Source organism: Camellia sinensis, chromosome 7 (genome assembly GCF_055761805.1).
Source record: "Camellia sinensis isolate YWXY chromosome 7, ASM5576180v1, whole genome shotgun sequence".
Classification (NCBI taxonomy): domain Eukaryota; kingdom Viridiplantae; phylum Streptophyta; class Magnoliopsida; order Ericales; family Theaceae; genus Camellia; species Camellia sinensis.
The window spans coordinates 53,627,245-53,641,376 of NC_138967.1; the positions used below are offsets into that span (position 1 = coordinate 53,627,245).

Here is a 14,132-nt window from a genome sequence, read left to right on the forward strand (position 1 = left end):
GCCATCAAATTGATTCATATGCCATATTGAGTAGCCAAGCCGATTTAGAGTGCATATCGCATGTGTTGCATTAGTCATATTGCATAGTTAGAATCATGCATTTTTCTAACTCTTTCATCTTTTTTGGCTTGGAGTATTAGGTGAGCTTTTACTTGTTTTAGCATATCGCATGCGTGTTAGTGTTACCATGTCAAAGCATGCTCATCATGAGGCCAAGTGCTTAAGTGATAAACTATTTAAATGCTTGTGGATGAAGGCTAATTGCTTGAATTGAAATAGTTTAATTAATGTACATTTGAGCCCACTTTTTTAAAGTGGCATATTCACAAACTCTTTTTAAAAACAAACATGAAAGCAAAGTGTTCCAATTTTTGCAAATTAGTCTATATTTATGTACGTCACATAGTAAGTTTGCCTAATAATTGGAACAAGAGTATATAAGATAAATAAGATTCACATCATGATTAGTAGAGACCGATCTTTGATCGGGCGAGCGGGGGTGCTCAAGTCATGACCTTCCCCCCTCGTACCTAAGTTCCCGAGCCAAGACAGTCTTAGTGATGATGGACACGTGGCCTTTGGCACGAGTCATGGGTTTCCTAAATTTTCTAAAAATATTTAGGTGGTGACTTTGTCTCTGGCAAAACAGTCCATTTTTGGCAATTTGACTCAAAATTGATTTCCAAAAGATTTGCCGGATTTGGACTCTTTTGTGTTTATCTATTTCACATTGCACTTGTGGGATCAGATTCAAAACCACAGGAGTCCGAACTGTAAGGCTATTGTATCCGAAAGGCGCACAAAAAGTCGAGTTGCAGCCTCTTCGGCTCAGTTAGTGTATCAGACTTATGCTCTGAGGAGTGAGCAAGTAGAGCAGAGACCTATAGGGCGTATTATGCTGTTACCATGCCAGATTTGTTGCCAGCACCTTTGGTAGTGAGATAATTTCTCGTTATGTAATTCTATTGCCAATGTGTTGATTGATACCAGTGCATCGCATTCTTTCATTTCGTTTGCATTTGCTTCGGCATTGGGGTTGGAAGTGGCTCGGTTAGCATCTCCACTCAGGGTAGAGTCACCTGTTAGTGGTGAGGTTATGTTGGATCAGGGATGTCAGAGTTATGAGATAGAGATTGCCGGTCGTCGACTTCCTTTTGTTTTTGTGTTAATTGATATGTTCAGCTTTGATGTCATTTTAGGCATGGATTGGTTATCATTCTATCGGGTTATCATAGACTGTTACCATCAGAGAGTTATGGTGTGCACCTTGAGTGGGGATTGTTTTTATTTCTAGGGGAACCGAGTTGATAGAGCTTTGTTGGCAGTGTGTGATTCGTATGGTCGGGGTGAGCCTAGTTTCCTTCTTGCTACATTCTTGGGTGTTGAGAGTGATGTGTTCGAGTTGAGTTACTGAGTAGTTTGTGAATATCCGGACGTCTTTTCCGAGGATCTCACTAGTTTGCCACTTTACCGTGAGATAGAGTTCTCTATTGATTTAGTGCCTGGCACAACATTGATTTCTATGGCACCGTATAGATTTGCATCCACCCACCGAGTTGAGTGAGTTGAAGATTCAACTTCAGGAATTATTAGATAAGGGATTTATCTGCCCTAGTACTTTGCCTTGGGGAGCATTGGCTCTCTTTGCCAAGAAGAAAGATGGCTCTTTGTAAAATTGTATTGATTACTGAAAGTTGAATCGGGTAACTATTAAGAATAAGTACCCATTGCCTCGTATAGATGATTTGCTTGACCAGTTGAAAGGATATTGTTACTTCTCTAAGATAGACTTGAGATCGGGTTATCACCAATTGAGGGTAAGGGAAGAGGATGATGCCGCCTCCGCGACCGAGAAGGTTAATCCGGTCGCAGCAGATAGAAGGGTAGCAGGGAAAGTTCACTCGGTCGGGCAGGAGGATAACCGCCCAAGCGACCGGCCAAAAGATCAACGACGTGGCCCAAACCACGATGACAGAAACAAAGGTCGCAGAAACGACCGAGCTGACGCTCCCCGTGATGCAGCGGAGGATGCTAAGAGAAAATTGAGGGCGCGGACTGGAATCACCACGGTCTTTAAAATCCCTATCTACCGCATCTTGAGTGAAATCAGAGGCGAGCCTTTTGTTCGCTGGCCGGCCAAGTTGGGGAATGCACAGAGAGGCTTCAACTCAAGGTATCGCTGCACCTTCCATGAGGAACAGGGACATCGAACGGAGGACTGCTTGCCGCTCAAACAACATCTGGAAGAGCTAGTGGCCGCAGGACACCTCGACCAATACATAGATGGGGGTATAAAGGCCGCGCCATTGGGGCAAACCGAGCTAAACGGCCTGGCCGCCCTAGAGGCAGCACCCCAAGGTGTAATCAACGTCATCCATGGCATCGTTGAACCAGCAAGGGTCTGCGAGCTCAGAGGGATGATTAAAAAAGCTGAGCACATGAGGGAAGTGCTCTCCGTTCAGCCCGTTGTAAAGAAAGGGAAGACCGAGGAGAAGGACATTGTTACCTTTTCGAGCGGGGATTTGGAGCGCATCCAGATGCCCCACAATGACGCCCTAGTGGTAACTCTTCGCGTCAAAGACTTTGACATCATGAGGATCTTGATCGACCACGGAAGTTCAGTCGAAATTATGTACTATGACGCGTTCAAACAAATGAAGTTGGAGGACAAGGACTTGGCCCCTGCGACGTCCCCTTTGGTTGGCTTCAACTCTCAGCCAGAGTGGCCGGTAGGGAAGATCATACTGCCGGTCAAAGCGGGTTCAGTAACAAAGCAAGTAGAGTTCTGGGTGCTCAAAGTCCCGTCCATCTACAACTTAATTTTAGGCAGGAGCTGGTTGCACGCCATGCAAGTAGTAGCGTCGACTTACCATCAGGTCTTGCGTTTTCCGGCGCCAAATGGACAAATAGAAGAAGTTTGGGGAGACCAGGTGATGGAGAAACAATGCTTCGTTGCGGTAAATGGCAGCCGAGCAGCTAAAGGATTTGTCCAAATGATTGAGGGACCCGAGGGAAAGGAGGTCCTTGACGACGTAGGAAGAAAGGCCGAGGAAAAATCGGTCGAGGATTTGGTGGAAGTGTGCGTCGACGAGAATGACCCAACTAAGTTCTTCCTCTTGGGATCGTCTTTGACTAGCACCGAGCGGTTGGATTATGTCAACTTCTTGGTCTCCAACATGGAGGCTTTTGCGTGGACGCCTTACGATATGCCTGGCGTCGACCCTAACTTCATTTGCCATCAGTTGAACGTCTTCCCAAACGCGCGGCCAGTCATTCAGAGGACTCGTTGCTCGGTTTTGCACCATGCCGAGGTAGTGGCAGAGGAGGTCAAAAATCTGTTGGAAGCGGGAGCGATAGAAGAAGTGCAATACCCTCGTTGGATATCCAACACGGTGGTGGTCCCGAAAAAGAATGGCAAGTGGCGAGTCTGCGTTGACTATAAGACAGTTAACCGTGCATGCCCAAAGGATAGCTTCCCTCTCCCTCAAATTGACCAGCTGGTGGACTTGACCGTTGGCCATCAGAGGTTTAGCTTCCTGGATGCATATCGCGGCTACTACCAGATAGCCATGTGTAAACCGGACCAAGAGATCACGTCGTTCACCACTCCTAGAGGCCTATATTGTTATAAAGTCATGCCGTTCGGACTGAAGAACGCCGGCGCAACTTTTCAGAGGATGGTGACAAAGATGTTCGCTCCTCTTTTGGGCCGAACAATGGAGGCCTACATCGACGATATGGTGGTAAAGAGTAAGGAGAAGTCTCAACACCTCGCCGACCTAGCAGAAATGTTTTCCATACTTAAGCGCCACAAACTTCGTTTGAATGCCTCCAAGTGCGCCTTCGGAGTCGGCACCGAGAAGTTTCTGGGGTTTTTGGTCACAAACCAAGGGATTGAAGCTGACCCATCACAGATCAAGGTTATACAAGAGCTGAAGCACCCAAACTCCACGAAGGACGTGCAACATCTTGCCGGGATGGCAGCCGCGCTGAACAGATTCATCAGCCGGTCTTCTGATCGTTGCAGGCCCTTGTTTAAAACTTTGAAGGCCAAGTTCTTTTGGGATGGCAAATGTGACCGTGCACTGGCAGACTTAAAAATATACCTTTCCTCAGCCCCTATCTTAGTCACACCTCGGCCGGGCGAAGAATTGTATCTCTACTTGGCTGTCTCTCAACATGCTGTGAGCGCCGTCCTAGTCCGTGCTGAATGCATCCAGCACTTGCCAATCTTCTATGTGAGCAAGACTTTGCTCCCGGACGAGACGAGGTATATTCCACTGGAAAAATTAGCGTTGGCACTGATGATGACATCAAGGAAGCTGGCGCACTATTTTCATGCCCATACAATAGTTGTGTTATCCGAGTTCCCGCTTAAGGTGCTTTTTGAAAAGGCAGACTTCACCGGAAGAATTTTGAAACGGGCCGTGGAATTGGGGCAGTACGATATCAAGTTTCGCCCGCACACCGCAATCAAGGCTCAAGCTCTCGCAGACTTTGTGGCAGAATTCGCCCCTGGAACGCATCCAGTTTGCCCAGTTGGTTTTGCTGGTGTGGATTTAGCGCAGCCCATGGTTCTGGCGATAGAAACGAGTGTTGGCTCAAAAGCGGGAGAAGGCCGAAGAGCGACCGCACTAGAAGAGCTGGGTGACTTCTTGGAAGACGTGCTCAATCAAGGCAAGGAAAGAGACCAGAATGAACCGATCAGAGACTTGGGATTGAGAAGCTCCCAAAACCCTTCTGATTGCTGGAAGCTGTTTATTGGCGAGATGTGGAAGCTCTTCGTTGATGGGGCATTCAACAGGTATGGAGCCGGGCTGGGTATCGTACTGACTTCACCGGATGGGCTGATTATCGAGCAGGCAATTACGCTCGGCTTTTCAGCATCCAACAACGAAGCGGAGTATGAAGCCCTTCTTGCCGGGCTAAGAAGCGCATTGAGAATGAAGGCGTCAGCCCTGATGGTGTTCAGCGATTCCAAGCTGGTGGTCAATCAGGTCTCGGGGGAGTATGAGGCAAAGGACGAAAGAATGACCAAGTATTAGGCGCTGGTACGCGCAGAGATCAAGAAGTTCGCTGCAATAAGGATGGAACAAATCGACCGTGAGGAAAACAACGCGATTGATGAATTGGTCAGACTTGCTTCTACTCAGACAGCTTTTCCTAACCCCTTGATGATAGAGTTTTTACCTCGGCCACGGGGGAGTATGAGGCAAAGGACGAAAGAATGACCAAGTATTAGGCGCTGGTACGCGCAGAGATCAAGAAGTTCGCTGCAATAAGGATGGAACAAATCGACCGTGAGGAAAACAGCGCGGTTGATGAATTGGTCAGACTTGCTTCTACTCAGACAGCTTTTCCTAACCCCTTGATGATAGAGTTTTTACCTCGGCCAAGCATTGAGGAACCGGAAATGACTGAGGTGCTCTGCGCCGACTTGGGTCCTTCCTGGATGGACCCCATTATCGTCTTCCTAAAAGATAGTGTTCTACCAGAAGAGAAGAAGGCGGCCAACAAGATCCGGACCAAGTCAGAGCGGTTTTGGCTCTCCCCGTCCGGAGCCTTGTATAAGAAGTCTTTTACCGGGCCGTATCTAAAGTGCGTTCACCCTGCTAAGGTGGAAGCCTTCTTTTATGAGATCCATGAAGGCATCTGTGGCAGCCATATTGGGGGTAGGTCACTGGCTTATAGAGCAATTTCCCAAGGTTATTGGTGGCCGTGCAAGCAGGCAGACGCGCAGAAATACATTCGCCGATGTGAAAAGTGCCAAAAATTTGCTCACCAGATTCACCAGCCAGCGAGAGAATTGCTCCCCCTTAAAAGTCCTTGGCCGTTCGCACTCTGGGGATTGGATATAGTGGGGCCACTCCCAGCAGCCCCGGGCAATCGCAAATTCTTCATCGCCGCCACCGATTACTTCACAAAGTGGGTTGAGGCCGAGCCACTGGCGACCATAAAGGAAAAGGATGTGAAGAAGTTTGTTTGGCAAAATGTTATTACTCGCTTCGGTATACCCAAGGCCCTCATCTCAGATAATGGCACTCAATTCGATGGGAAACTCTTTCGCGAATTTTGCAAAGAGCTGAAGATCGAATTCTATAATTCAACGCCAGCCTATCTGCAGTCAAATGGTCAAGCAGAGGCCTCAAACAAGACCATCCTGGACCGGCTGAAAAAGCGGCTTGAGAAGGCCAAGGAGAAGTGGGCTGAAGAACTCCCTAGCGTACTCTGGACGTACCGCACTACGCCAAGATGGTCGACCGGAGAGACTCCATTTGCCTTGGCCTATGGCATGGAAGCCGTTATCCTGCTGGAAATTGGCATGCCAACCATCTGGTCCGAAAGCTTCTAGCCAGATTTGAACAATGAAGCAGTGGCATTGGAGCTAGACCTTGCCGAGGAAAGGAGGGAGCGGGCCCTAATCCACATAGCGGCCTATCAGCAAGAACTCTCCAAGAAATACAACAAGGCTGTGCACCTCAGGCTGTTCAAGATCGGGGACTGGGTCTTAAGAAAAGTGCTGGGCAACATGGTGGTCCCTGGCGAAGGAAAGCTCGATGCAAATTGGGAAGGACCATACAAGGTGACTGGTCTCGCTGGCAAAGGGGCATACTATCTGGAAGATTTAGATGGCAAGGCTGTCCCCAGACCATGGAATGCAGCCAACCTTAAGATCTTTTACTTTTAAAATGTAATTGCTTAGCTTTTTAGACCTTTAGCCTTTTGGCATTTGCTGTAAAGATAGCACTGCTTTTTGTAATGAAAAGTAGCCCTCTTATTGTTTTGTTTCACATCTTTTTGTGCAATGACACCGCAAGGATACAAGGCCACAGTGGATGCTAGGGGCAGAGAGACCGACCTGAATGGGACCGGACTGATTTTTTCTCGCCGGTATAGAAGTGGACCGCACAAACAGTTGGTGTATTGTCCAATGAAATGATTGGCGTATGGTCCAATTCACATAAGGGCCGAGCTGGTTTTTTGTTCGCCCAATTGGGATGTTGGCGTCCTGTCCAACTTAAATGAAATATTGGTGTTTTGCCCAATGTTAAGGACGAGCTGATTCTGCTCGGCCAAAACGAAATGTTGGTATTTTGCCTAACCGATAATAGCTGAGCTGACTTTGCTCGGCCAAGCGATATGTTAGTGCCTTGTCCAACTTACAAGAAGCCGAGCTGACTTTGCTCGGAGAAAAAAAAAAAAAAATGTTGACGTTCTATCCAACTCCTAGGCAAAGCTGATTTTGCTCGGCCATGTCGAAATGTTGGTGTTTTGTCCGATCTAAAGGCCGAGCTGGTTTTGCTCGGCTGAAGTGAAATAATTGTGATTTGTCCAACTTCTTTTAGGGCCGAGCTAATTTTTGTCCGCCCAAAAACAGGACTTGAAGTGCTGTCAAAGCTAGAGTGGCAGTGGTAATTTTTGCTCGGCCGAATGAAAATTTTTGGGTTCTTTCGAAAAATCAAAGAACCGAGCTGCCAGTTGATTCGTGGGCATTTCAGTTGAAGAAATTCTGATTTTAGCTTGGCATATTGCGCGGTATTGCCGACCTATCAGTTGTGGTACATTAAAGATTGAATTAGGACATTTTGTACGTTGCAACCGAACAAAAAGAGAAGATCAGCGGGCAAAAAGTTCAAATTTCATTGATTGAGGAAATTGCATTACAATTGTGGGGCCCTGGCCCGGTTACATTAAACAAAGAAAGGAAAGAGACGAAAATGAAGCAGGAAATATGAGGGGGCATTTTAGTCTAATTTCAGGTCAACCGTCTGCTCGGCGACCTCCAGAGTCTGCTTGGCCACCTCCGCACTGTGCTCGGGCAAGCCTACTTCCAACTCATCATCCGCGTCCTCCACCACGAAAACCTCCTGATCGGCTACTTGATCTTCGGCATCCTGGGATGCTTCAGGAGAAGTTTGCTCGGTTTGTTGCGCGGCGGCGGCTTCTTCCGCGGCTTCCTTTTTGGCCTCCTCTATGAGCCTCTTCTACGCGGCGCTCGCATAGGCCTGCATGTAGTGCGGTATGAAGGCCGCAGGCGGATGTAGGAACATGTCAGCATCCTGACCAAGGCCAACTTTCTCCACGGCAGCTTTCCAACCGCACTGGAAAAAGATGTCCTTAGTCGCCTGTACCTGCCGTTCATACGTTTTTTCGCCTTGAGCATAGCCCCTGTCTTCGGCGTCGCTAGCCGCCTTGTCTTTCTCCTCTTTATGCGCATCGCGCAGCTTCCTCAGCTCGACGAGATACCGGGCTTTGGTCGACTTCACGGCCCGTTATTTGTCCGCTTCAGCTCGGTCAACCTTTTGGTTCAGGTTATCTCGTTCGGCCTCAACTGCTTCCTGCGCAGCCTTAAGCTTCGCTATCTCGGCCTTTTGGGCCTTGTTCTCAGCTATGGCATCCCGCAGGCTCTGTCGCACTGCAACCATTCGATCGTGCACTAAATAGTTCTTTTGCGCGGCCTGAAAACAAATGAAAGATTGTAAACGTTCAGAAAACTGAGCAAAAACCGGTTAACAACTTGCAGCAAAAAGAGTGGAACTTACCAAAACGATTGATTTTGCTGCCGAGCGAAGCACCTTCAGGTCGGACAGCTCGTCGTGCTTCTTCATGTCGGTGGGAAGGATCAGCCCCTTGGTCATGTTGAAACCGAGGAAGTAATCCTTATCCGCGTATACTGAATCGGCCTCAGAGACAGCCCGGCCCTTGTACTTGATCTCGGACGCCCAGATCGGGGGGAGGATCGGCTCTTGGAAGGCCCGGTTGGTTGTTGCTCGGTCTGGTCCCCCAGCTCGGTGGAGGCATGCTCAGTGGAGTCCTCATCAACGAGGTGCTGCTCTCTCTGGTCTTTCCTTGGTCGCTTCTTCGACCGACCAGCTGGTTGTTCGCTGGCAAGAGCCAGCACAGCCCCTTCCTTTTGCCCGGCTGCAGTGGAAGATGTTCCCCCGTTTGCTTCCGGCGGTTGGGACTCGCTTTCCTCACCGGTGATAAGGGACTTGATTGCCCGGATCTTCGCCATTTCTTGCTCGGCAGTGAGATGAACAAGTCTGATTGGCGGAAGATTTGGGTCAGGTTCTGGGGAAGGAGCACGGAGGAAGTCGGTAACCCGGCTTTTGCGCGGCGCTTTGTAAGTGTAGGTCGGTTCAAAGCCGAGCAGCTTTGCTGACTCTCTTTCTTCTTCTGGATGGTGCAGTAAGACTCTTATGGCCTCCTAGTTAGCCCGGTGGTAGTCTTCCGCTAAGTGCTTGTAATCTGCAAATAGAAGTGTTAGACCGGCACATAGAGAGACTCATGCAGAAGGAAAATAGTGCGGTTAGCCGAGCTACTCACCAGCACTTCCAAAATCTTTCGTAATATACCAGCCTGGTATGGGTGCCTCGGTGTCCTCATAATTACCGGACACCCACAAGAAGTCGTCATCATTGGTCTCCTTGTCCGGGTTGCCCTCGATGCGTTTTGCTTGGCCCTTCTTTACTTTTAGATACCAGCAAAGCCCACCTTTATTTTTACTAAGAGTGTACTGGTGGAATATTTCAGCAAGACCGAGATTGAGACCGAGCCTCCTGCTTAGCTCGGCCACGCCGTTTATTATCTTGTATGTGTTGTTCGATACTTGGGTTGGGCAAAGCCTTGTCTGCCTCAAGAATTCGCAGATCAAGGGTTGGACTGGGAAGCGAAGTCCTCCTTCGATTATGGACACGACCGTGAAAGGGCACCGGTCTAGGTTGCCCCAAGGGGTATCTCCCTTCTTGGCCAGCTCTAAAATGACATCGTCTGGAATATTGTACTCCCTATGAAACTCGGCAAGCGCACCGGGCGAGCTCACCATGAATCGGTACTTCCCCATCTATCTTGGTTTTATTCGGTGATTTAATTTGTATCTCGGTGAAAAATTTTGGTGTATTTGCTCCGACTTTGAGCTCCACCAGTGATGGTTATAGACGGGCCTGGTCGGTCCTAATTTGTTCTGCATTGTTAAGAAACAAGTCTAAGGGTTAGCACGGCATAAATTGCACGGCTTCAATGAGGATTTTTTAGCTCGATGAAGGGTTTTTGGGTGTTTGACCGGTTCGATCCTAACTCGGCTAGACAACTTGGCCAATTTGGCCTTCCTAGTTCGGTTCTGATTCTCTATTTTCGGCTCGGTAAAGGCCCAAGAAGAAAACTCGAACAAGTTATAGCTCGGTTCAGTCTTATTTACGGATCTAATTGGGTGTTCATCTCGGTCAAGGCCCCAAGTAGAGACCTCAAACAAATTTTAGCTCGGTTAAATCTGATTTACGGATCTAATTGGGTGTTCAGCTCGGTCAAGGCCCCAAGTAGAGACCTCAAACAAATTTTAGCTCGGTTAAATCTGATTTACGGATCTAAATGAGCATTTAGCTCGGTTCTGTCCAGTGTTCATCCAGTTCATCCTAAGTTCAAAGCCCATCCATTCAAACTAAGGAGAAACAGGGGCACGAGGCCCCATTCACCCCTCCAATTCCAGTTTGCCCTGAGGTGTGTCAATACTACCCCATGGAGGAGGTATTGGTAGGTGCCTAGCATTTCCAAGCAAAAACACGAAGAACACGAGATGGAAAACATGAAGAACATGGACAGAAAATAGGGTGGATTGGTGAAGAGACTTACCAGCGACGGATGTCAAAGAGATCAATCGACCAAGAGCTCGATTATAGCCTCAGAAGGAACGAAAACGGGTGTAAAGGAATCGGAAAGGCAGCAATGGCAGTAATGGTAGAGGTACGAGGGTTTTGAGAGCAAGGGCTTTGGGGCTTGAGAGCGATGAGCAGTAAGGGTTGAAGTGACCCTTCGTTTGTGTATAAAAGAGAGGGGGAAAAACCAAACGGCTGCGCCGTTTGAATTTCGCGCATGAAAAGACAGCTTTGGGGCCGCACGGGGCCAACGGGATAAAGCCACGTGACATCAACAGGACGGCTGTCAGTACGATTGTACGGCCCTTGACAAGACCGCTGAAGCAGTGACCGAGCAAATGGGATAGCCCGGTAAAGGCTTCGAAACCAATCACGCTCGGCTTGGTACTGGCCCAGCTCACTGACCGTTAGCTCGGTCATGGTGGTAACCCCAATCATGATTAGCTCGGATGGGATTAAGGGGCAATTGAGAGGGGAGATTTGCACCGGTCAGTCCGGCCGAGCTACGGTAACGCGGGTATGGCAAGCCTCTCAGTGCCGAGCTATCTCCTCAATTGTCACGGCCCTCCGGTCTGTTTTACACGGTCGGGCTAGGTTTGCCGACTAGGCATGCTCTAGGGCCTGGCCGAGCTGTGGCTGTGAAGCGTTCTGCGATAGGCGCGCGTTGGCACGACGCAACCGAGAAGATGACAGTCCGGAAAGAGTTTAGGCCGGGAAGAGGTCGGCGTGTGCCCGACCGGATAGCTCGGAAGCTCGGTCGTGTTCTTTGTGATTGTGATTTTCTCCAAGGAATAGGCCGGTCTTGGTATGCCGGTCAGGTGTGTCACTTGAGCCAATGGCGTGAGGGAGAGGATATCTGCTCCAGGCACGCGTCAGTACCGTTTGGCAGTTTTGCATGTACTGGATGGAGGATTTGGCCTTTACACGTGTAAGGTGGTGGGAGGCGAGCACAGCCAATTGTCTAGGGAAGGACAACAGAGGTAGTGCGCGTACAATCCTGAGGCTGCATGGCCAGCCTAGAAAAAGGAAGGGAGGATGAACGTGAGATGTAAGAAACTTGCGCTATCTGAAATACTCTCTTTCTCTCTCTCTCTCTCTCTCTCTCTCATAGCCTTATTCTTCCTCTAGTGATCTGACTTGATCGTCGGAGGGTCTATCCGGCATACCACCGCCGGGCAGCTCACCGTTCTTTGTGTTGTCTGGTTAGACGCCGTGACACGAAGCTTGAACTCCAAGGAGTACGGAAAACAGAGGATATTTCGCCCCCGTACAGTGACATAAATTACACATGAAATATAAATGATATATAAACATATACATATGAAATATAAAAGACATATAAACATTTGTTTGGAGTGTCCTAAATAAGTGCATTTTTTGACTTTTTATGAAATATGGGTTGGGTATGGGTTGGGTTTGAAGTGATGTGATAGAGAGGTGATATGACTTAAATAAGATGATGTGACTTATATAAGATAGTGACTTTTTGACTTTTTAGATTTTTTTGAGGATGCCAAACTTGGCCTTACATATAGACTTAGGGAGAGACTAAGGGTGTGTTTGTTTTGAAGGATTAGGGGGTGGGATTGGACTATTAATCCCACCGGACTAATAGTCCATTGTTTGTTTCATTTTTTTTGCTCCGGACTAATAGTTCCCCCGGACTATTAGTCCCACAAATATGGGACTATCCTACCCCATGGGGGAGGGTGAGATAGAAACCATGGGATTGGTATCCCATGGTTTATATTAAATAACAAATTTTAATTATAAATTAAATTTAATTAAAAATAATAAATTATAAATTATGGCCTTATAAATTAAATTTTTTTAGTATTGTTAAAAAATTAAATTTACATATTAAATTAAATTATTTTTTTAGTGTTGTTAATTTAAAATTATATATTAAATAAAAAATATAAATTATAAATTAAATTTATTTAAAAATAATAAATTATAAATTATGGCCTTATAAATTAAATTTTTTTAGTGTTGTTGAAATTTTAATTAATATATTAAATAAATTTTTTTTATTGTCGGTAATTTAAAATTATATATTAAATAAAAAATATAAATTATAAATTATAAAATTAATTTAATTGAAAATAATAAATTAAAATAATTAAAATATTGTGCAAAAAATAAAATAAAACAAATTTTTATTTAATCTAGTTAAAAATAATTAAAATATTAAAGCTATGTTTAATATTGCTATTACTTAGTAAATAATTGAAAAGGATAAAATAGTCATTTGAGCATTTATCCTTCCCTATAATATCCCATACAAACATTGGATAACTAAAAATAATCTAATCTAAACATCTAATCCCATGACTAAACAAACATAGGATATAAATTTAGTCCAATCAAATAGTCTTGGGACAATGTATCCCAGGACTAATAGTCCGATAGATTACAATCCCCCCTTATCCAGTCCGTCTAAACAAACGCACCCTAGGGTGTGTTTGATTGGACGGACTGGAAAATGGGGGATTAGAATCCATCGGACTTGAGTCCTGGGACTGTGAATCCCCCGGACTATTTGGTCGGATTGGATATGTATCCTGTGTTTGTTTTTTCATGGGATTAGATGTCTGGATAGGACTATTTTCAGTGAATCCAACGTTTGGTTGGACGGACTGGATAGGATAAATGAACAAAAGACTATTTTACCCTTTTTCAATTGTTTACTAAGTAATAGCAATATTAAACATATCTTTAATATTTTAATTATTTTTAGTAAACATTAAACATACTAATGGTTAAATTTTGTTTAAAGATATTTAAACATACTAATATTGATAAAAAATTGACTGGTACATATTATTTTTATTTAAACAAATAAAAATTTATTGTTGAAATTAAACATACTAATGGTTAAATGTTTAAATTTTTATTTAAACAATTAACATTGAAATTATTTTGATGTACAGATTATGTTTAAACAATTAATAATTAAGCCTCCGTTTGGGAAGTGGGTTGGCTTTTTAGTTTTTTGGCTTTTTTGGCTATTTTAGCCTGGGCTAAAAAGCTTGGTTTGGGAAGGACTTTTTAGCCTTTTTGACTTTTTTTGTGAGAGAATAGTGTAATGATTATGGGTTGGATGTAATGTTTTGTTTTTTGTGGCTAAAATAGCCTATTTTGTCTTTTGTGACTAAAATAGCCAAAAAAGCCCCAAACTCTTCTTGCCAAACGAACCCTAAATAAATGTTGATGTACAGATTATGTTTAAACAATTAACAAATGTTGATGTAATTAACAATTAACAAATGTAGATGTAATCAAATGTTGACGTATTAAAACATAATTTAATAGATGTTAAATAAATATACATGTTGATGTACAGATGTTGAAATAATTTAATAAACATGTTGATGTACAAATATTTAAATGTTTAAATAAAACATAATTTAAATAAATGAAATTATTTATTGTTGAAATTAAACATTTAATTGTTTAAATAAAACATCTATCAAAACA

At 45.2% G+C, this 14,132-nt stretch overlaps 1 protein-coding gene across 1 annotated transcript; it reads left to right on the forward strand.

Moving 5' to 3' along the window:
- Positions 1–5,284: 5,284 nt before the first annotated feature.
- LOC145795814 (uncharacterized) lies at positions 5,285–6,688 on the forward strand. Its single transcript, XM_082880726.1, has 2 exons — positions 5,285–6,223; positions 6,353–6,688. The coding sequence occupies exons 1-2, from the start codon at positions 5,285–5,287 to the stop codon at positions 6,686–6,688; spliced, it is 1,275 nt and encodes a 424-aa protein (XP_082736852.1).
- The last annotated feature ends 7,444 nt before the right edge of the window (positions 6,689–14,132 follow it).